This window comes from Bacillus rossius, chromosome 2 (genome assembly GCF_032445375.1).
Source record: "Bacillus rossius redtenbacheri isolate Brsri chromosome 2, Brsri_v3, whole genome shotgun sequence".
Lineage (NCBI taxonomy): Eukaryota > Metazoa > Arthropoda > Insecta > Phasmatodea > Bacillidae > Bacillus > Bacillus rossius.
The window spans coordinates 85,274,936-85,299,978 of record NC_086331.1 but is presented as its reverse complement, the minus strand read 5'-3'; the positions used below and the strand labels follow the sequence as shown (position 1 = coordinate 85,299,978).

General features: G+C 35.2%; 2 protein-coding genes across 2 annotated transcripts in view; one reads left to right on the top strand and one right to left on the bottom strand.

Annotated features, from left to right (window-relative positions):
• LOC134528915 (uncharacterized) overlaps positions 1 to 25,043 on the top strand; it is a 164,820-nt gene that overhangs the window by 114,542 nt on the left and 25,235 nt on the right. The gene's annotated exons all lie outside the window — the stretch shown is intronic.
• On the bottom strand, positions 3,167 to 5,227 carry LOC134529881 (actin, muscle). Its single transcript, XM_063364441.1, has one exon. The coding sequence runs from the start codon at positions 4,746 to 4,748 to the stop codon at positions 3,618 to 3,620; it is 1,131 nt and encodes a 376-aa protein (XP_063220511.1). The 5' UTR covers positions 4,749 to 5,227; the 3' UTR covers positions 3,167 to 3,617.

The window sequence follows — 25,043 nt, the reverse complement described above, 5'->3', positions numbered from 1 at the left end:
AAATTGATTTACATTTTTAAACGTGCATAAATTGTAGTTATAATTCTTTTCATACAATAGTATGGTTCCTGAAATTCTTAATATAATACCTATTTCATGGTATGATTATTTCAACAATGAGAAATATTTATTGTTAATTAATCAATATTGATTAATCAATAATTATTTATATCCTGAGCAATTATTCTGAAGTAAGTTATAATTTTGGTAATCATGTTTATTAATAAAAATGTCTTTCTTCTTTCTCTCTCTCTCTCTCTCTCTCTCTCTCTCTCTCTATCGCTCTCTGCCAGTTTACCTCTTACTATACTCTTACGAGTCGAGGTTTGAATTGCCAAAGAAGTTTCACTTATATCACAAGTACTAAGTTTCACGCGCTCTTTTTTATTATGAAGCCAGATTTCTTTCCTCTTGAAACACTTTGCAGACAAATCGAAAAAAAATTGTATTTATTGTTGTATGCTATTAAAACTCATTTACTTACCGACTGCTTAATTTCTTTAATGAATTTTCTTTTAAAGTCAAACTTTTCACCTTTTCTTCGCATTTGCAGTAAAAATTTTATAATAATTGTGATAAACACTTTATGTATATCTTGATCTAAGTTAATAATACTCAGTTACGTACCTCGTTCTCTAAAAGATTTTAATAAATATTTATTTTCATTATAAAATACACTACACCTCTTACATCTTAAAAATGTTTACTATTCATACATAAAACATTAACTTCCGCTTTATTAACTTTAAATTATATTTACCTTTTTCACCACTTTAGAGATGGAATATTTTAATAATATATAGTACAGTTTTTAAGTAAGCAAAAGACGTTACATAAAAATAAGTTTAATCGAAATCCGTGATGTCGGAACAGACAAAAATTTTAGACCTTAGTTTTGTTCTAAATAATGTAAAAGGCAGTTTAAAATATATTTTTTTTTTTTTCATAAATCTATGCATTGCACTGAACGTTTTACCCGCTAAAGTTTTATTATGAGTATAGGTGGTCGTTTTCGTGTCAGTTAGTTGTTGAATGCAAATACTTTATTATTTTTAAAATGCAGAACGTTCGCATCCAGGGATTTTATAAATGCACCGAAATGCATCACAATCAGTGTTCTGGTCAACAGCAGTACAGTAAACGTCCTGGTAATCATCATCCCATCTGGGCCCAGCAAAATGGAGGCCAAATAGTTTATTGGCTCACGGGCCGGTCGTCGTATGTCGTGAGAGAAGCTCACATTTTTGGAGTCAGTTAAAAATAGTTGTTGGTACTAACAAGTTAGGATAGTTGTGTAGGTGATCTCTTGTATTAACCCCTTTTTGCTCGTCCCCCTGTGTTGTTAACGCCGGTGCTAAAATATTTGTCACACACACATTGTGGGACGTGAAAATCATTCCACCTTTTAAGGCCCTGTCTACACGGGCACACATACGGTGTGCCGAGCTTCAGAATAAACCACGCGATTTGATACTGCTGAAGATATCCAGGTGAGGTCTGTTGAAGAAAAACATAAAAGAATACGCTGAGGGTGGATGTGCAGTTCTGTTTCCGTATTTCGTTTTAAACTTTATTTTAGTAAGACTGGAAAAGGCTAAAACGCGTTATTTAAAAATAAATTTTAGGCATGATAATCCCAGTATAGATACTTAAAAGTACTCAAGAGTATTGCATTACAATTTTAACTCCATTTCTCCACTATATAATGTCATGGTCACCGTTTGAATATAATAGTTGTCCTATGCAAGACGAGAAGACAGCACGCTAGTTCGGAGCCTGGTGCTTAGAGGCGATACCGCGCTAGAAGTACCAGCGAGCATCGCACTTATCATCCCGCCTCACTAACACAGAAACGCCCCTGACAAGGTGGGCCATAAATGTACGTCCTGTATGGTTGTGTATTCACGAGACACGAAAGCAGCTTGCATATTTTTTGGTGGTGTTCATTCATTCAAAATCCTGTTGTGAAGACTTTTCAGTGTTCAACGAAGCTTGCGTTTTATGACTCTCTTCGCCACCTCCCTTGTGTGCTCTAGGGTGAGGCGAGGCGTTGTGAGGTATTTTTAGGCTCCGAACTGCAGGAAGAGACTGAACGGCGACGTGAAAGGAAGAGCACGAAGAAGTTGGTAGGCCTGCGCGAGAGGCGGGTGGCGGTGTGAGGCGCCAGGGCTGTAAACTTATTTTAAGAACGGTGCGTTACTGTATAAGGTCTGGTATGCATATTAAGACCCCAGCTGAAACTGGGGAGACTCCGCGAATGAGTTCAAGGGTGTAGGTAGAGATCATTTGACAAACGAACACACATGCAAATGCCCCGCTTGACAATAAAAGCCATGGAAAAACCACCGGCTTCAGATCGTTTGGAATGTTTCTTAACATGATCCCTACTTCTGCACCAAGCAGGCTCCCAGCCTGCGAGACGTAAAAATAGGCCAGGCGGCTGGGTTGGTATTTCAGGTTTCGTAGCAAAAATAAATGCAACGGCCTACTGCGTGACGGAGGAATTGGGAGAGGGTAGGGGGAGAGGTGCAGTGGTTCCCCCATTGCTACCCTTATTTGGTGCTCCTAAATGTATTCGCCTTTGCACACTGAGGAACTAACATTTTGTCAATTTTTTTTTATGTTGTGCTTAACTTTAAAGATATTTCGTGTATATTTATTTCATTTCACTGCCTTTTAACTGAAATCCTTGGATTTCGATTTATTTGTCCACCTATTTATTTGAACATATGCCTTTATGTTTTGAAGTATTGATTAATCAATTTTTACTTCATCACTCATATTTAAATGGGGTAATATAATTAATATCATGTTATTTTTCACCTTTGAAGATATTTTCATGTTAGGACAGGAGGAGGTTGGAAATGTGTGAGTGAAAAGTGTAAGAAAAAATTCAATATAAACCATCAGTTTTTATTTAGTTTCATGTATTTCAGTTACTGTTTTATGTTGTTCATTTTTAGTTATTGCTTCATATAGTTGCATATTTCATTCAAAATTTTAGGGTTGCAATTCAATAGTCAATGCCCACAAAAAGTCATTAATGAAATATTTTATGTGATAGCTGAAATATTTACTAATTTTTTCAGCATAGCAATTTGATAACACATTTTATGTGTATTCAATTCATTTTGGGTTGATAAATAAGGAATAACATACACAAAAGTAAAGTAACGAAGCGGAAATGTTTATTTACATTTTTTGTAATTTTCATTAGTTCCAAACGTGTGCTGGAACCCGTGTCACCTTGTTCATATTATCAGCACAATATCAAGCTCTTATCATAAGTTACATAACAAGCACTCAACTGGTTTAAATATGAACAAGCTTATAAAAATTATATAAAAAAAATAACTCAGTACTTACAGTTTTCTTTTAAAATTTGGTGTAATTTTGTTTTTTTACAAAACATTTATCGAAACAAACATTTTATTGACAACTGGGTTGACAGTTCAACACTGTTTACACGGAAGGAACTGAGTGAGCGCCACGTTACACTGTTCTTTCGTCACTGCTTACAACGTATTTGAAATGTTGCTGATACGTGGACAAGTTGCTGTTGCTGTTACGGTTGTTCTTGTTGCCGGTGGTTATCACATCGTCACGTGGTTGTTAACTTAGAAGCACTTGCGGTGGACAATGCCAGGGCCGGACTCGTCGTACTCCTGCTTGGAGATCCACATCTGCTGGAAGGTGGACAGAGAGGCCAGGATGGAGCCACCGATCCAGACGGAGTACTTCCTCTCAGGGGGAGCGATGATCTTGATCTTGATCGTGGACGGAGCGAGGGCGGTGATTTCCTTCTGCATCCTGTCGGCGATACCAGGGTACATGGTGGTACCACCAGACAGAACGGTGTTGGCGTACAGGTCCTTACGGATGTCCACGTCGCACTTCATGATGGAGTTGTAGACAGTCTCGTGGATGCCGCAGGATTCCATACCCAGGAAGGAAGGCTGGAACAGAGCCTCGGGGCAGCGGAAACGCTCGTTGCCGATGGTGATGACCTGGCCATCAGGCAATTCGTAGGACTTCTCCAGGGAGGTGGAGGCGGCGGCGGTAGCCATCTCCTGCTCGAAGTCCAGAGCCACGTAGCACAGCTTCTCCTTGATGTCTCGGACGATTTCCCGCTCAGCCGTGGTGGTGAAGCTGTAGCCACGCTCCGTCAGGATCTTCATCAGGTAGTCGGTCAAGTCGCGACCGGCCAAGTCCAGACGGAGGATGGCATGGGGCAGGGCGTAACCTTCGTAGATGGGGACGGTGTGGGAGACACCGTCTCCTGAGTCGAGCACGATACCTGTGGTACGACCGGAGGCGTACAGGGACAGCACGGCCTGGATGGCGACGTACATGGCGGGCGTGTTGAACGTCTCAAACATGATCTGCGTCATCTTCTCCCTGTTGGCCTTGGGGTTGAGGGGAGCCTCTGTGAGCAGGATGGGGTGCTCCTCTGGAGCCACTCGGAGTTCGTTGTAGAAGGTGTGGTGCCAGATCTTCTCCATGTCGTCCCAGTTGGTGATGATGCCGTGTTCAATGGGGTACTTCAAGGTGAGGATACCTCTCTTGGACTGCGCTTCGTCACCCACGTAGCTGTCCTTCTGACCCATGCCCACCATCACTCCCTGGTGACGGGGTCGGCCCACGATGGACGGGAACACGGCCCTGGGGGCGTCATCACCGGCGAACCCGGCCTTGCACATGCCGGAGCCATTGTCCACGACCAGCGCAGCAACGTCGTCGTCACACATGTTGGATGCCTTCTCGTCTCAGTCCTCGAACAACACTTAGCTCCGGCGTGCCTCTCTGCACAGTGTGCTAGCAGCGACTGAAGACCAACGGCTAGTGCCCGCTATCTATATTCTTCCCCGCCGCGCGCGTCCAAAAATATCGGCCGCCATACAAGGGTATCGCCGCCTGTGATGCTGGCGTTCGGAACACTTTCGTCGCCGGCGGCAGGAGGGGCGACGTCACTGCCTCGGCTGCGCGCGCCGTATCGCAGTCTTCGTTAGCCTTTTAGGGGTGTTGGTGGGGTGGTGGTTCGGGGCCCCACTAAAAAAGATAGGAGAGGCGCGCGCCCGATTTTACCATCCCCCGGATTGGTCGCCAAGCAACATAGCTTTCTGACGCTAACGTAAATTTTCTTAGCGTTCGCCGGTCGCCCGAGTGCCACGGCAAGTTCACTGCCGGTTTGTAATTACTTTCTTGTGATCATTCTGTTTCTTCTTCCTAAGTGACAGGTCGCAGGCGATAAAGTAGGTGAGCTGTGCAGCGGTTGTAGTTTGTGCGTCCTTGTGTTGTGATTGTTGGTTTATAATATTTGAAGTTTAGTGATATATCTCATATTTATCATTAGGCGTTGAACTAAAAGATAAGTTTATTAAGACAACGAATTCGGAGAGATGAAATTTTTCCTTTTAAACGGTTTTTTTAAATATTTTGCAGGTATTAAGTCAAACGGAAGTAAAAAAAAGTGTTCTTATTAATTTAAACTTTTGCAAATCACTTAGATATTTCCCTATGAAATCCGCGTTAATAATTAATAACTACCAAAAAAGTAAAAATAAATTATATTCAGTAATTATTTTTAGGCCTACAACTGTTATAAATCGCAAAATAAAATAGTGACTCACGTATTCTTGTAAGCGATTTTTTGCGACAGCTTTAAATTAATAATAAATTGTTATATTTCTGTTGTAACATGCCAATGTTTAAATATCACGGTTTTTGCTGTAAATATTATTTAACCATCCAGCAATTTTGTTCTTCTCAAATGTTTAAAATTATGAAAACTTTTTTTTAAATATGATTTTATGCATGAATATTTTGGTCTACAATCAAGCCTTAAGCATTAAGTTATAAAGAAAACAAAAGCTGTTAGTTTTTTCTATTAATATTTCATCAATGAATTTATCTTTTACGTTTATAGAAATTTTACGAAAATGAGTTGCGTGTATTAATCTTGTGCCAAGTATATCGGTTACAACAGTTTTTAAATATTTGTAACGTATTTCACACGAAAAATAGATATTGTTTTATAATGTTCTCTACCTCTTGTATTAAGTCATAGGGATGTTTTAAGGCTATGAATGGTTTGGTTTTTATTGATGATATTTATACTTAACATGATTTTGATCGTGGTTAATATTTGATTACTATAGTTTCTTTTTTGCAACGGCCTTCGATAGCTAAAGTAATGATTATAAAACTTGGAGTTCCAATCCTCAAACATAAAGAAACTTTGTTTAAAAGACTTGTGTTATTTAGACGATCTTCAGACAGATAATATTTAAATAATAATTTTTGTGTTAATTTTTTTCAGTACTGATTAAATTAGTTTTGAGTAACCAAAGTAGTGGGTAATAAAAAAAGTTTACAGCAAGAAATAATTTATAATTGTGTTTTCCTTGATTGCAAACTTTTTAACTAATTGTTTTTTTCATATCTGGAGTCAGTTCTGCATTTCCTCGTTTATTGTTAATTTTTACACGAGAAATTGCTAAAAATAATATTTTTTTTCCAAATTGCCGTAGTTTCCAAATGAAACTAAAACTAAGTTGATTTTTCTTTGGTTTTGTAAGCTGTTAAAGTTAAATTTTTAAAATTTTGGCAATCTACGTGTCACATAAATAAATTTATAGTTTGAAGATTTCAGGTTAAAATTTAAAGCTACCGAATGCTTCATCATATAACTATAATTTATTATTGAGGTTTGTTTTTATTTTAATTTGGTGTCAAAAACAGATGGATTGGCTTTTAATGTAAAAGAGGGTTGTTTTTAAAGTCGGTTTACGGACGATAATTTTACGTGATAACGTCATAAGAAAACATTGATGAAAAATTCCATACTTTTTAATTTTCAAATATTATTTACAGTTTTTGGAAATTCAATTTAAATAATTTGTTTAAAAATAATCACGAACAATTAGTTATACAAATAAACTGAAATAAAATAAATGTCAATAAATTGTTAATTTGAAATTAAGAAATTAGACAAATAAATCAAATTTTTTAAATTGATGCTTTTAAAAAGCACGCCTTAATCTGTTTGATATTATAGAAGATTTTCTCGCACGGTGGTTGGCCGGTTCTTGCACGCTTGGCTCTGGGGGAACGTGATAATAAGTTATGCTTTTTCGTGCGTGCAGCCGGCTTTAATCGATTTATAAGACGTTATCACGTCAAAAAGTTAATTTCCAAAGGAAATTCTCTTTTCGTAATGAATAGGTAATTTAAATGTTAAAATAGTGAAATTGACAGCTGATAGTGCAGAAAGTATGTGGAAAATTCATGAAACTCACGTTTATTAAAAAACCTGTGAGTAGAATATAGTTTTAAGTAATTATGAAATGCTCAGCTGGTACCATGTAATAACACATGGACGTGAATGACGTAGATGTAAATTAACTTAGTTCAACTAAATAAAAAACTTATTCGTCTAATAAAAGAGATAACATCGTTTAATGGCAACCTAACTATTAGTACATAGTGGGTATTGATTGTTAAAATGAAATTATATAGAAAATTAAAATAATGTTTTAGAACTTTATATCCAAGGAAACTCTATTCTACTTTCATTAAAGAATTTAACTTCAGTATAGTATACAGCTAATTTCCAATATTACTTTTTATTTAAAATTATACATGTTTCTTTTATCACTCATAGTTATGAGTAAATACTTACTTCAGTGATGATAATAGTAAAATTAGTTTTAATGATACAATTCTCGTTTTACACTATCTTCAAACAGTAATAATACTTGAGAATAGCATGTAAGAAAATTGAACCAAAAATACTACAACTCGTCCGCTAAATTCAGCCTTAAATAATACAAACTGTCAAAAAACGATAAATAAAGTACTTAAAATTACTGGTATTTGGGTAACATTGTAAGTCCATCATTGTTTCGGTCAATTTATTATTTTTTTAATGAGTTTAAAAGTCGTTTTGACAGCGAGGTTATTATAAAATATAACTCACGAAATATACCAAAAAAAAAAATTGGGAAGAATAGGTCGTGACATATTGCAAAGAAAGTTCTCAGCATTTTCCTGGATTGATTCCAGGAGAACATGTAAAGCTGTGTCCGCACCGAGATTAGAACCCAGGACCTCTGGAATGCGAGTGCAGTGTGTCGCTACTGCGTCACTTCGCTTCAAACATGGATTTAATTAAATTATTTGTAGTTTTTCTACGTATAGAGTATTTTATAATAATTCATGAGGAATTTATTTCAGACTGGTTTAATTTATATTACTCTATATGTATATATATATATAGATATATATATCTATATATATCTATATATATCTATGTATATAAGAAAGTACCAAAACTCAACGTCAGGCTGAAAACAGTTGATAGGTCAGTTAATTATGGTCCAGATAAAAAAAAACGTTAGGAGTTTCTAAGTTATAGGCACTAAATTATTGGATACGGTGACTCAAAAATGTTTTGTTACGCAATCGTGAATTACCCTTATATTGATAACAATTCAAAATAAAACAAATTTGCTATATTTTATAGGGGAAATATTCTTTGCAAGGTTTAAAGCACAGAAAACATTCAATCGAATAGCTTTGACTATTAATACAGTAAAAAAAATATTTGCTTATTTAGCAAGACATTTGCAAAGATGGCCCATTTAAGCATTTAACCAGCTAAGTTAGCATATTAGTTTGTTTTTTTTTTAGTATAGGAAGTCAAAATTACCTAATTAAAAAATTCTGCCGCACCTGAAACGCGCGAAGAATATTTTCCTAAATAATTATAGGATGAAGGTTTTCATTTTTAATTGTTATCAGTAGAAGAGTTATTCAATATTCTAAGCAATTTTTTTTTATTTACATTATCTATCAATTTGGTTAATTATGAAAAATGCCTATAACTTAAAAAAACTGCGACGATTTAATTAACATTTGTTTTTGTATTCAGAACCGTTATTGATTGGCCTATCAGCTGTTATCGACTTGATATTGAGTTAAAGGACAACCTGAATAGAGTGCGCGAGAAAATCTTTCCCAAATAAGTATTTTTAAATCTCAGATAATAAAATATACTGATTATAAAATATACGCTATGTTAATTTTGCGTGGAAAATGTCCGTAATATTGCTGTTTCTCCCATTAATTAAGCACGCATGCGTAAATATGAATAAAGCAAAAACAAACAAGATATAATTTTTTTTAATATTCCGAAAATTAGTCAGATTAGTAACTGTCATAAATCTTACATGAAATAATTATTTCTTAAAACTATCATTTATTTTACAATCAAGTTACGAATATGTTAAACTATTGCAAATCAGTGATTTGTAAATGCAAATCTGTTAAAACTTTTTCATGTACTGTCATTTATAGGCTAGTTCTAATAGATTCAATTAAATATTAAATAGTAGCTGTAGTTAAGGTTTAATTTTTTAAGTGGCAGTAATCGTAAGAGTTTTTTATAATAAAACAAAAAAATCGGATAAAATTTGTGCAAATAGGTCAACGCTTGTTCAAAATAGATTATTCTTGAAACTTACGTGATTTAATATCTAATAAAATATAAAACCGGGGAATAAAGCTGAATAGCTTAGAGACAGCAAACGTAGAATGATTTTTTATTTGAATGTTGTGATAAATTTTGATGGCAATATTGGCTAAACCGTAATTTATTTTTTTCAGTGATCCTCGAAATATTTTTAGTAAATTTATCAAAATGGTACACATCCTTAGCATTTAACTCTTTGCCAATAAAATGTAGTTGATGTAACATGTATTCATGGAAAATATATTGAACAAATGTTTAAAGTCTATAACTGTCATTACATGTTTAACTGTATTACCAAATATGCTTACAGTTAGTAAGAGACATGCTGGAAACTAAAGAAGGTACGCCAGTTGAAGCCTGCAAACTCGATAATGTGGTCATCTGTTTGTTGTCGTCATTTTGTTTAAAATATTATTCTCTCTGTGTGTTAATTTGCTGCTTCCGTTGTGTTTTCCGCAACTGTTTGCGTGTTTCCAAATACGTTATCGACAACGTTCGACTGAGTTTTTTCTTGTATATAATGTATTGTATTATATTTATTTCAGATAACTGACGAAATTTCTTATTTAAAGACACCTCTCCGTATTTATTTACATAAAATGGTTTTACAAATGCTAATCTGGTCTTTCACCTGTGCTTATATGCCTTTTAGTCAAATCACAAATTGCTTGTGATGCACAACAAGCCCTGCAACGACATAAGTCCTCAATATTACATTAGGACACTTTAACTATCTCAAAGATTATTTTTAATATTCATTAATACATAGGTTCGTCATCACTTCCTGTTACATTTTATATGGTAGTAATGTTTAAAACGATTTTTGACAAACAGTTTACCTAACAGATTGAATACTAATGAGAGCATTTATAAGCACCTTGCCACTCCAAGTTTGTTTCTAGCTACTGCTCATAACATGAGTCGTGCTAAGCGAGCCATCTCAGGGAAAACTTCTTGACGACTCTCCAGCCACTAAATTAAAGTTTCGCATTTGCTTTCAAGTCTGTAACAACTGATGACTCACGGATGCTTAAAGCACCTGCCAACTTTTTCAAATATTACTTTCCAACTATATTTGGCAACAAAATGTGAGGGGGAATATTGGAGGAAATATGGCTTTAAATTTCTCCATAAAATTACTATAATCCTGTAAAATTATCAAACATTATTTGGCTGAGCGAACAAACAACTTTAGAATTTTTATGTTCTTTTAAAATTAAAATAATGCAGATCAGTATTTGATATAAAATTTGAAATTGTTATAATTTTTTGAGAATTTATTAACTTAAACCATTTTTAATTGTAAAATTACAATAAGCACTTTGCATACTAAAATGAATATTCTGAGATTTTTAGATGTTACAGACACATAATTTTCTCATTTGGACAGTTGAATTACTTAACGTACGAAATAAATACCCTAATTATTTTAGATTTCGAAGTTATACTTACTTCTATGGGCGAGTTGAGGGTGAAATTTTAGTATGAAACGAATATGCAACGAAGTGCGGGCGTACCATAGACTAATGCGCATGCGCTGAAACATTGAAAGACTGGGTGGTCAGGTTCCAGATTCTCCTTTTGTCAACGATCAAAATCGCTGTATGGCTGCGTGGTAGCCATTTTGTTAAAAGAGCAACTTTTTGTTGGATTTGGTGATTAGTAAGATTGTATCGTAAGAAATATATACCAGTGCGTTTGAGGTGGGAGTCTAATGCGTGTTTCTGCTAAACCCACGTGCAGAGGTGTTCCAAAAAGTCGACCAAGTGTGGCGGCATTAACCGCATCCAGCATGTCCCAGAACTCAATGTCAAGGCAAGAACAGTTGATACACTAGTTGATAAGGTTCTGAATCAAATAACCAAAACTAAAAAAAATATATATTAGTTTTGAAGTCATAGTTTTTTTATTAAAAGTATTATGCACCAAATAATGTGAAACTGTGACTAAAATATTTTTTTAACGCAATTATGAATAACCCTACTTTTAATTACAATTCAAAATAAAATCCAACGTGCTATATTTGGGTATTGGTATGCCATAGGTTCGCGCTCACGGGTCTCGACCGGTGCATCACACCCCGACTAGCAAGGAGAGCTGGCACGTACCAACGATAGGACAATTGGCTGATCTAAGCGCCTGCGACTAACAGCTAAACATCTCTTTTCTCCTTCATGGAGAATCTCTCATCACATCACTCTTCTGACTAAGGCCAGGTTTATGAACTACGCAAAACGCAACAGCGCACCCAACGCCAGATAATCACACTCGTTTATTAAGCGCGCAAGACGCAAGACATCACCAACACTAAGTATAACTTAAAAATTGTAAAACAGTAGAAAACAAATTTCTACCCAAGGCTATTATGATATTTCATGTTTAATGTGAAAACTAAATAAATTGTCAACAGTTTGATTGAAAAGATTATTTTCTTTCACTGTGTAAAAGGTTTAACAAGTGTAATCTTGGTGTATATAATAATTAATGACATCGTGCTCTTCTATGCACATAATGTCTGCTTCTTTTAAAGTTTTCGGAACACATCTCTTTAAATATGGCCGTCAAAAATGCAAGCCAATAAAACACAAGGAGGTTGGAAGTTGAACAATACTTGCGTTGAGTTATTAAACCTTGCGAAGTTTATAAACCGGTACTCTAAAATATGGTTGCTGTATACTTTCAATCTCGTGTTCTTGCGTCGTTTTTAAACCATGCCTAAGTACTGTGCATGTTGACGTGTGTCTGTAGGCTATGTTGTTGTGTTAACTTTTCCTCCCATTGGTTCCATTTCTCTTAACAAAATTCGAATATGTTAGTTTGAAAATTCGTATTTTCTAACTAATATTACTGATAAAATTATAAGCTCTTTACTAACGCTCTTAAAGAAAAAGTAATGACTACTAAAAAGGTATAGTAAAATACACTATTTTTTATTATAATTATAAGTTAAAATTATATACTGGGGATCTGAGCAACAGGAACTATATTAAATTATTTTTTTTATATTCACTCACTACACTTTAAAACTAGATTAGTTTGATCTCGCATTCCACCTGTATCTTACAGCAGTATCTTTGCAGAGAAATTATTTTTGTCAGAAAATAATGTCAAGTGCATACGGTTGTATCAAAACCATATGGCAGTATCAAACCAAGCCACAATATATTGTGTGCATTTCGTTTGAATACAGAATGTCAGTTTACATAGTAGATTCGATAGGCACTGTTAAATTATTCTAATACTCAAAGAAAACGTAAAAAGTTATTTTGCAAAGTTCTTGCCAATCAGTAAGTTTCTTAGTTTTATATTTAGTGAAATTTGTTTTAGAACAAAACTGTGGGCATAGTTAGACCTGAGTACTGTCACTTGGAGATGCGATTCTAAATTTTTACTATGTTAAAAAAAGGAGAACTCGTTTAAACACATGCTTGCTGAAACAATATTTTATTTTTTAATTTTTTAAATGAATTACACATCTTACCCTGGCGATATATTTATGTGTGCGTTTATATATATATATATATATATATATATATATATAACTTTAGGCCTTGCTGTGCCATATCCACAAGAAAGGAATATCTTTCAGCCATTTCTCTTCACTAATGCTAGTTTGAATCTAATGTCCTCTTAGCTTCAACAAGCAATTTCATTTCATACTTTAACACATAGAAATGCAAATGTTATTCGTGAACTTTTTTAGCTTTCATATGGTATGAGATGAGTTCTTCTTTTAACAAAATTGATAGATGCTATTATTAACGGCTTTAATTATTTCTGTCATAATGTGTTTTATAGAACTTAGTATTTGTCAGCGTGACACTTATAGTTTATAAGAATTTAATTTTTTTCAGCAGAGTGAAATATTGGTGTGACAGGCATTTATAATGCAAACAGTTGATTGAGCAGACGTGCTTGTGGTATTTGCACATTCTAAAAATATCTGTGGTAACGTTTTAAAATATAACTGCATTAATTGTGGGGAAAATTCACCTTGAATCCATGGTATCAGTCTTATATTTGATTAGGAAAAATCCTTATTCATAGGGAATGTACCATGTTTGTATACTAATTTCCCCTACAAATTAATAGGTTAATAACGTCCGTATAGTCTAATTTCTTATCAAGAATATAATTAGCTTAAAAGTGAATTAATACTTGTATTAGCTGTTATAAATATTTTTAGAAATCCATTGGATCTATAACTATTCACAGTGCGAAGAGATAAACTTACATTTTCAGATATATATTCGCATCAAGAAATTACAATTTATATTTCATAGTGAACTACTATGATTAAATTCTAAGTAAAGAGTGATAAGTGAAGACTAAATAATCCAGAGTAAAGCTAGGGTGGCTGTGTCTTTGCTTACACTTACCCTTTCTGTATCACTGGAAACTTTATAGAAGTAAGTAAACAATTCCTTGAATTTTTTTGAAGAATGTTTTATGCAAAATATGATTACTATTTATATTTTTCAAATAAATTCTCTTAACGCATTTTACGGCCTATAAAACCTATAAAAGTCGATCGGTTTTACTAACAATAAACGTATCTACATTAAATCATTTCGTAATTTGTTTACTGTTCTTAAAAATAAGTGTTAACTTGAACACGTATTTTTAATTTTTTTTTTTGCACTGAATGAGGTTAATTTTTAGGTGTTTTCATACATTTCTTACTGTTAGCTGATATAAAAATACTGTAAAACGTCTTGAAAAATTGTGTAACATATTAACCTTTCTCAGAAATGTCTGTGAGAATGAAGACTGACAAACATGATACTAACCAAATATTAAAAATGTTTAATTACAATACTAAGAAGGTGTGTAACTTATATGTACATACAATGTATCCAAAAGTCTAAGTTTTCAATGCTGTATCCGATAAAGGTTATGCATGTAGTCTTTGCCAATTGTTATTATAACGTGAATAGTTTTTTTAGTGAAGTTCTTCATTCTATTTTCAAGCTGTCATAGCGTTTCTATGTGCCCTCTAGACGCCTAGCCTAGGTTGCATCTTATCAGTTTATACAACCATCCATGTCTTGCCCGTATATAATTTACGTTGATTAGTTAGGTGCATCAAACTCATTTACATAGCTGTCGAAATTCCAGGGAAGTATTCGGAACTGTGCAGGTAAACCATGCGGCATTTGAAGAACGTGTCGTTGGTTATAACGTAATGTTTTTCACGGAAATGTATATTATACTACCAGATTGGTAAAATAATTAAGTATGTGATATTGTCTGTATACAGCAATCATTATGTTTTATAAGGTGTATTTATTTGTAAACATCTTAGCTCTCGGTACACGACATTTGGTAAAATGAAAATAAAAATGAAAGTGAAAATGGAACGGAAGTCGATAAACGCAAATTTGTCACAAAGATGGCGGACCCACGTGTAGCAAAAAAAAAAAAAGTATATACTCACTTTCGTAAACATTCGGGGACATACCAAATGTATTGGTGTGCCAAATGAAACTTAATGATAGTGAAACTACCCTGAAATATATTCAGTAAACTAAAATAGTCATTGTAAAAAGTAATCTCAAGTTTTAAAATACTTAAGAAAACTGGCATTTCATTGTTGATAGCAAAGTATTCTACACATACCCAAATAGTCTCATTAGCGCAGTGGCAGAACGTGCGCACGTAGACCTCAAGAAACGTGTTTCAAATCTCGTCACTGAGATTTTTTAAATTTTAATAACATAATATAATAATTTTATATAAAATTTGACTGAACTTAAGGTTAAGGTTTGTTTGTAGTAAGTATTTACAGACAGATTTCAGTCGTTTGAGCAAAAACAAATACACAAACATATACTTAGTGTTATAATGTATATTATTATATGTGTTTTTAAATGTTTGAGGTTAATATTTTATTAATGTCATAGAAGTATAACTACTAATGTGTGCGGAAGCTTGATAGTATTAACTGTTTAGTGAATATCAGAAATTTGGGCCCTTTTTTTAAAATAAAATTCCTTGTCGGTAATAAGGTCCAAAGACGGACTTTTAAAGGAGCCGTTTCTAACAGATTAAAATTACCTGCTATTATTTGCTACTAATTTCTATCTGTGCATGATGGTGGCAAGCTACATTTACGTTTCAGGCACCGAATTCAAGCGGTGGGTGCAGGAAGTATATGTGTGATTCGCATCCAGAAATTTTAGTATTTAAAATGCAAAATTTTATTTATCAGTTTATCTATTACGCTAGGCATTATTTTAAAGTATTTTACGTAAAACTTTGTGTCGTAGTTTCGTATTATAAGCTTATTTGCAATTTTAACAACATGATAACACTTGAGTTTGCTCGTTACTGAGGTTGGATATTTACACTTCACTGACAAGCACTGAAAGACTGGCTCGCATTTTTCTTCTCAGTGTGATTATGTCTTAGAGGACGACATATGTAGATGCACCAACCTCCGTGGAACAGTTGGTTCACCCCGGCTTTCAGCAAGAGAGGTTCTGTGTTCGAGTCCCGGGTTGTGTGTTAAAATAATCACAAACTTGTCACCGCCACTAAAACGTCATAAATAATGGATGGTTGACTAGTTGATCAGCGGAAACTTTAATTGAAATTTTTTTCAAATCACTTACTTGCCTCTTACCAAGATAATCTGGTTTAGAGTCCCCACGGTGACTTATTCGTATCGTTTGAAAGAGGGAAACGGGCGGATGTTGTTGCGAGACATTCATATGAAATTAAAATTGCGTACAGCGTCTATACAACATTGATAAATAACCACACAAAATATACTAATAATAGTTTGAAATACAAACTAATCGCTATGAAAGAAGCTTGCTATGTCTTCTTATGCACTGGCTTGAGTGACGTTGCAGCAACATCGTATTTCTCTTAACATTGGGTTGGTAACTTCAAGCAGCTGAAGGCACGCAGCGAGGACATGATATGACACTGTGATATAACATTGGGCGTGGTGTTCCAAGGAAATCCGAGCAGTGCTCTAGAGTGTTACTGTGTTTAATAACATCGTTGTCGATGAGATATAAAACCCAACTTCAATGGGGAGATAAATGTACAGTCATGTAACGAAAATCTGAGCAAAATCTTTACAAATACTTCAATATTTCAAATACACTCCTCTCCCCTTAAGGAACGACTGTACAAGCGGGTCTAAGTATATATGTTCCTTACTGAGAAAATAAGATTTTTTTCATTTACATTTGTGTGAAATTACATATTTTTATAAAACTCGTACATTTGCCCGTTTCTAACAGTTATTTTCTGTTTAATTCGGAGTTGTTTCGTCTTTCGAAAAATGGGGTGTGGCTGTGTCATGGACATGGCCGTGTGTTGTACGTGAATACGTGTACGTAACAGGTGTATATGTATATATATGTGTGTGTATATATATATATATATATATATATATATATATATATATTCACTGTAACTATTTTACACTAATGTTTTATATATGCAATCGATAGATTTTGACGAGAGCTGACGATCGAAACCTAAACATTCTCTGGGTCAAAAGTTATACTAAATGAAAATCTCGAAACACAGCAAAATGACCTCAAAATGGCGGCGCTCCCCCCTCCACCATGCGAGATGTGTCACAGTCCTCACTTAGCGTATCGAATTCTTTGATCCTTTAGCTATCCAGTGTTGTAATAAAATTTTGGATGGAGATGATAAATATGTAGCTGCAACACCCAATTTTATCCCCCGATTTTGTTATCATTTGTTTTTTGAATTGCCTCCCACTATGGAAGCAATTTTAAAGACGTATTCACGTCAAACAGGCTCAAGAAATTAGTTTCATACAAAACCATTTTACAGCATTGCTGTAGAGCGAGAGAACTCACTTGCGTGACGTATTTAACCTTCCCATTTTACACGCAAACTGCATCTCGAGTTCTGCCCGGCTTCTACTTACTCAGAAAGAAGCGTAGCGTTCTATTCGCCGTAAACACCGAGGAAGTGTGTCACGTCGCGAGCGACGAGCTATAGTTAAATTTCCTTCCCTAGTGGGAGAAACTTGCTATTCACTGACCTCTGGTCATACGTCCAAATAATCCGCGTTCTTACATCTTCGGATTTTTTTAAAAGTAAAAGTAAAATATAGGTTAGTTATGGTGTGTTGCATAAATGAAATTCTCTAAATATTCGTTCTTTATACATTTTTACTGCAGGGTAGATTTACGCTAGTTTAGGAACGTAAATAAAACTTAATGTTAGGTCCGCGGCATAAAACACTTTAAAACAGTGAATGTTTATGAAATCTCGCAAAATTGTGTTTTTTTTACCGACAGCGATTTTTTTTTATTTCCAAACAGTACTAAAACTAAAAGTAGCCAATTATTTAGGATAGATTCAGGTTAGGGATGGACCTAGGTGCTTCTCAGGCCGAAGCCTATACGCCTAGTCAAGCTGGGATTAGCCCTGCAGAGAAGGTTCGCATACATCGTGTGCTTTGTGTAGGGATTGGCCAGCCATAGCAGCAATTGAAGCCATGACTAACATTCCTATTTTTAATCTAGCTTAAGCTATTCTAAATTTGTCCCAGGTAAAACCTGCACAGACAGAGGGAAAACCTTGGGTACAGTCAGGCGGGATGCAAGGGCATGCAATAATTGCGCAGGAGTATACAGGATAGGGTTGGTATGGATGAAGAGTTGGACAGAGTAGAAAAGAGTCTACCATGCAGGGGGCTGGGAACTTGGACGCGTAGTCCGCTTTCATATATTTATCCGTTGTTGGATTTAGGACCAAGGGGGCTCGTACACCGGATGATTTTTTGTGATTTTTTTCCTTATCTCATTAAGAACTAAGTGTATTTGTAGGAGGTTCCGGGTTGAGTTGGCCCGTCCGCGGAGTTTCGTGAGCGAGCGGCGAATCTCGGACAACCGGGATAAGTATGTTCGGGGATAGATCGGTGGTTAGTGGAACCTCGGAGTTAGGAATAGTCAAAAGATGACATGCTGTGACGTAGTTGAAGTCACTTTTAAACCTCATCATCGTCATATTGTACTGTCCAAAATCACTGCGTTGATGGTGCTTGATAACGTCTGGTGATGGTTATTTAGAACGAATTAGAATCTCCATCGTTAAAAACAGTTACTTTTATAAAAATAAGTTTTTTAAACTGTTTTCGCAATGAAATAACTACACTTCACCCAATGTTTTGGGTTTCTAACCAATATAGTGCAAAAATTAGAAGGAAAATAAAGGCTTCACACAGTTCCCGTCCAGTCATGCAGACATGGCCACCTAAAGAGTGTAACGTAGGCTTCCCCGCTGATCGTCACACAGATTAACTGTGGCAACATCGGTTGCTTCAGACTGAATACACGTGCTACCTCCTTGTTGGCTTGCAAACTTTTCCTTGAAATAAATACACTAGTCCATCTCGTTTCCATTGTTTCTTACAGAGCACCGTTGCAGGTTAAATTTTTATATTTCACGAGCACATTCGTTTACGTTTGCGGACGATTTCCCTTTTTTTAATTACGGTGTAAAGTTTACGGAGCAAAAATGTTTCAAAAGCAGTTCTGAAGCTTCAAAATATTGAATATTTTATTTATCAAATATATTTTAATATTTTAATGTAAATAAGTATGATAAATCCCCGTAATTTAAATACGGCCCATCCAGAATCCAACCGACCTTCGTGGTGAAATTGGTACGAGCGCAAACTGAATTCATTGCGAGTGAACTGGATTCAAATCGTTGGTGGGCTACAAATCGATAGGTATGGTGTTTGAAATGTTAGTATAAGCATAGTTAATCTTGTCAGCCGCCTCTCACCTAACCGTTCGGCTGAAACCAAGTCCAAAAAAAAAATCAAACTGTAGTACATGAAAAGTTTACGTGCATTTTAGAAATGTGTTTAGCGTTAATCAAAACGACAAAACAGTTATAAAACTAGTCAACATTTTAAAATATGTTAGAATTTATTAGTTTTTTTACTAATACTAACCTTGTATGTTGCTAATTAGGTTGTAATCATAGCAGGGGTCCTGTTAGGTTCATTCAGTGGTTCTTCCAATTGGGATGATTGATTTGAGTTGTTGTTTGGAACATACGCCATTGCTTATTACAGTGTATGTCTTAAGAAAACTCAATAATAGACAAGAAAGATAAATACAGAAAATATGCCAAAATCAGATGAGGTTAAAAGATGAAATCCTAGAAAGCACAAAAAATTTAATGGAAGGAATTAGTCATAAAATTATTTCACCACAGACGGACATAGTGGGCTAGCAACGACGAGGCAGTAGCAACAAGAAAAGTAAATAAAGATAAATTACGACCTTGGATAAACCGAATAACCAAACGATGATATTAAACAGATAAAATGGACAACCCAACGACAAAGCAAAGACGCACAGGCGAACCCAACGATGTGACAAAACATATATTCCGGACCACACGACGACGCTAGCACAGACGAACACCGCAGGCTTCCTAAAGAAAACATTTGCGACGTTTCAGGGACAGTTACAATGGTGCCTACCTCCGTAGCGCAGTCGGCTTCCGTCACGAGGGACCCGAGTTCGAGACCCGCGCAATGCATGGCTGCAGGTTGGTAACTGTTTAAACATTGCCATGGCACTTGCCAAGGTCGCTGATAATACTTGGAGGATTATTATAAGTTACAACGGAATTAATAGTTCCTCAATGTTTTTTCTTGTTTTTCAGTTATATGCAGTTTTAAAAGCATATGTAAAACAAATTTTTTGAGGTTTTGTGTTTGCTGGTGATCGAAATTGTGATGATTAGAGCTGATAAGTGGGGAAGAAAATCATATATTCACATTTGATCACTCGAACTTGCAACCCTAGTCTTACACTACACCATCAAGGGCAGCAGGCATGTGACTTATAACATTGGCAAACGTATGCCGTGCAAAGTATCCCTAGTACAAGTGGAGCCCTAGTAAAGCGCTATGTTCTGCCGACTAGTTTTGGTCTAAAATTCTGGGAAAAGTGTTTTTAAAAGGTTGAGAACCAAAATTTATATATTTTTTCTATAAAAAATATTATTGAAGAGTAAGCATGTAATTCAGTTCTTCTATTATGGTACAATGATGGATGAAACCGAAAAAGGAACGTAAGGAAGTGTATTAAGGTATATGCGCCCAAAAGCATAATTATTTAGTAATTATGCTCACGCGGGAAACATTTTTTCGGTGTCTATGACTGCAGTAGGGTAAGAACGGAGGAGGTGAAAAAATATGTGAACTGAAATCGAAAAATGAATTATTGTTCTAGTGCAAAATTTGTTACTATAACATATATTTTGCAAAGAATCCAAGTGACGTGGAAAAATAATATCGACCTTAAAAATTTTGCAATATGACCTTAGAAAATGTATAATTTTTTTTATTATTTCCTTTGACTGATTTGATGTCTTTGTGCATTTACACATACCTTAGTTAAACAAATTAATAATGAGCATTATTCTGCTAACAAATGAAGTTTTTTGAGAACACAACTGAAGACGTAATGTGAATAATGTTTTGAACGTGTTTGAACTCAGAAGACACAGTAGTGACGTCATACTGCCACGTGGGTCAGTCAGCACACGGGCGAGCACACAGCGAATACGCCTTAACTAGGCTGTTGCTTAAAGCTACAGGCAGTATCATATATATTTCATGCAATAACATGCAAGTACATTCGGAGCAAAACTACTATTACAGTTGGTCCAAGCGCTCTGAGTACACTATACATCTTGAACGAAAAATCAATTTAGAAAGATTTAACTAAGTGCATGGTTAGTATTATAACTCTACTATTTCCACGGTTTGTAATTCCGAGGTGGTGGAGAAAAGTGATGCTGCAGAAGGAGGGAAATTTTATCAGATTATCAGAGATAATCTTGTCAGTTTTGTTGTTATTTTTTTGAGAAATTCTCATGGAGTGGTGTTCATGAAATAGAAATGATTTTAACTTCGGTAATTATTTCCCAACAATCTGGGGAGACCTAACGACAAGAGAGATTAAGTGCTACGGGATGCCTGTGTGAAAAGCGAACATTCTTGGGTTGAACATCAGCCGAGTATCATGACGTTTTGTAAAAAAAAAAAAAAAGTTTTACTAAATGGAACCCGTCAAAGTGCGTCTTGGCATCGTAGCCTGCGGGCGAACAGACGTCCGCTTACACTCCGCCTGATTCAAACATTTGAAGTCTGAATAAATATAGTTTAAAAAACTAAAGAAACATGCTTTTAAAGATTATCAAACTAAAAAGTAAAAAATAATTTTAAAATTTAATTTATGACAATAGTATATAAGCAATACTAGTATAAATGAGAAAAAAGCTTGAGGCGCTTTGTGCCATATTTTTTGTATATTAAGCGCCCCATGCTTTTTTCTCATTTATACTAGTATTGCTTATATACTATTGTCATAAATTAAATTTTAAAATTATTTTTTACTTTTTAGTTTGATAATCTTTAAAAGCATGTTTCTTTAGTTTTTTAAACTATATTTATTTTTAACTTTTTAGTTTGATATTCTTTAAAAGCATGTTTTTTTAGTTTTTTAAACTATATTTATGTATAATTATCATAGTGAAATGAGTTACCGACACTACCTATTACCATCTGAGATAACTATTTGGAGTTGCAACGTCACAAAGAAATGGTAAAGTCTCTCCGAATCATTTACAGTTAGATGTATGGATATAATCTTAGAATTTACCGGAAAAAAAAATTTTTTTCGGCGTGGCCTGGAGTAGAACCCACGATCGCTGAATCCGAAAGCTAACGTCACAGAAGTCGCGCGCCTTAGACCGCTCGGCTAACGAGCGTAATAAAATTGGTGGGACATTTTACAATCATGAGACACTCACTCTTAGTCGAAAGAGTTACAGACGGATAGACAATCATTTACAGTTAGATGTATGGATATAATCTTAGAATTTACCGGGAAAAAAAAAAAACATTTTTTTTTTCGGCGTGGTTAAGCAAGCTGAAAGGCTAGCACAGAGGAAGGAACAAGAAAATAGGATAGCATTTGACACGGTATAAAATAAAAACTGTGCTAAGTATATTCGAGATTCGTTTACATATAGGTAGGTTAAGGGTTTAAGTTTGTGACATTATATACAGTTTTTAGTATATTTAACAGGTCACTACGAGAAATAGGCAGGTTTCTCGAACGTCGAATCCAGGTGACTCATTTACTTTGAGAGTGTATATTGGACACCCGCATTAACAAATTTGAATTAATTAAAACTCATTCTGTGCAGAAAATATTGAACTGTAACCACGCTTGAGAAGTTTTGAAAACGCTACTATGTATCAACTGACGAACGAAATTACGAAGATTAGTGCAAAAAAATACAAAGTGAACATTGTGTGAAATTTTACAACCGGAATTGCAAGATAGGGCATTATAATAAAGAACAGCTTGTGACGATTCTAAAGGTAGAACTCGCCGGAGTCGAAAGGACCAGGCTTCGCAAGGAGAGGAAGGAAGTTAAGATGGTGGAAGTTGCCCCGGCCTAGTTTTGAACTTCCCAATTACATGACGTATTCACGTTAACAACTTGTGGCCGTCTTCCAACAAAGCCTACCACATTTAGATTCTGGTGTTTTTTATCTTTTCCATAACAGACAAATTTTTCTTAAGCAAAATTATTCCACTACATAGTACTGGAAACATGTATATGTTAAACTATCCTGCTTAAAATCCAGGAGGGAATTTTTCTCAAGAGAAAGTGCGCTCTTGGATACACGCCGAAAAGAAAAAAATAATAAATGCAATCTTTAAGTCGCTGGAAATGCAAACACTGCTCCAAAAATGATCTGAGTGTGCGCTTTAGATGTAATTATTTAATTAGTCTGAACTGATGTATGGTCTCGTTTTTTTTAAATATAAGTATATTCTTAGTTTTGAACACAGAAACCATGGTCAGTCAAAGTAAAATTTCAATCGGAAATGCAAATTCCAAAGGGCAGCCAAAGCCTGCAGAGTCGAGAGAAGTGCGCTATTACCGGGAACACGTGTCAACAAAGTTTTTTTTTTTTTTTTTTCAGCACGCTGTCGGTTCCGACGCCCGCGGCTATGCCCAAACTAGGCATTAACAGCGGCAGGCAAGCCGAGGTAAACACTGAAGCTCGAATTAACGGCTCCGAAACAAACCGCACCTTCGCCTATTTATAGCCCGCTAGTATGGCAGGAGAGGGTAACAGCCAGCCGGGAAAGGGGGGAGGCAGGCGTCTAAGTCGGGTCGTCGCCTCCGCTGGGCGCATAACGTCATCGACTCCCACAGCTTCACTGGAGCGCCGAGCGCCGCGCCACCGAAGCAATGCCAATACCGTGAACTGGATTCCAACTATAAAGCAACACAAAAAAAAATTGGGGTAGACTGTGCTGGGACACGACCGCAAGTTTTTAACGTGAATCCGTCGTGTAATTGGGAAGTTCAAAACTATGCAGGGGCGACCTCCGCCATCTTAGCTTTCTTCCCCTCTCTGCAGTGTCTAGTCCGTTCGGCTCCGGCGAGTGGCACCTTTTTCAATCGTCACAAGCTGAATTTTCTTCTAATGGTCGTTTCTTGTAATTCCGATAGTATAAATTCGCCATGTGCCTCAACATTGTATTTTTTTCACACTATTCTTCGTCATTTCGTCTTATGAGTCACCTGGAATCTAATATTAGAGAAAATTGCCTATAACGCGTAGTGATCTGAAATTACATACAATAAAACTGTTTGTAATTGCGCAAGCGTTAACCCTTACCTATATATATGTGCATCTCAAATATGTACAGCCCGGTATATATTTATGACGTTTTAAAATCTATCTTATTTTCGATACACTCCACTTTCCATAAGACTTTAATAATACGTATTCATGTCAAAAATTCGTGAACCCTATATCACGATAACTGTGTCAAATAACCAATATATCAGACGCTTTTTTAAACGACTTCATTTAACGACATCTACGGGTTTAGGAATACGCCCATACACCACAAACGTTTCAGATACCTTTTGTTATGTTGCGGGATCGTTATAATGTCTCATTAAGTTCATGGTAACTTTTCTGAAATGTATCTGGAACATTGTGTATTCAACGTATACATTATATTTAATTGATTTTATTTTAGAATATATTAAATTGCAATAATAGGCCTACTTTAAGCTAGTCAATTTAACTGATTGACATTACGTATTCTATTGAGATATAATATGGTTGAGCATAAGATTTTTTTTCGAAAGGTTCTCAACATGTAGATATTCTCATTACAAACAAAACATGACAGATATTATGTTAGCGATCGCAGCCATTACGATGTAGTCTTGAAATGAATGCAGATAAGCCAATACATTTTGCTATGTTTACCAAAATAAAATGAACCTGCAAACTGAATTAAAAGCTTTGAGGAAGCACCAACACAGGCAGGAAATTATTTAAAATTGGCATTTCATTGAAAAGAATATTACAATGGGATGTAAAATTTTATTTCTTTTAATCACAATTTAATGATATTTAAATTCAAAGACAACTTAC

Bases quoted from the DNA above. Each gene is read 5' to 3' on its own strand.
- LOC134529881 (XM_063364441.1), bottom strand. From the start codon at position 4,748: ATGTGTGACGACGACGTTGCTGCGCTGGTCGTGGACAATGGCTCCGGC.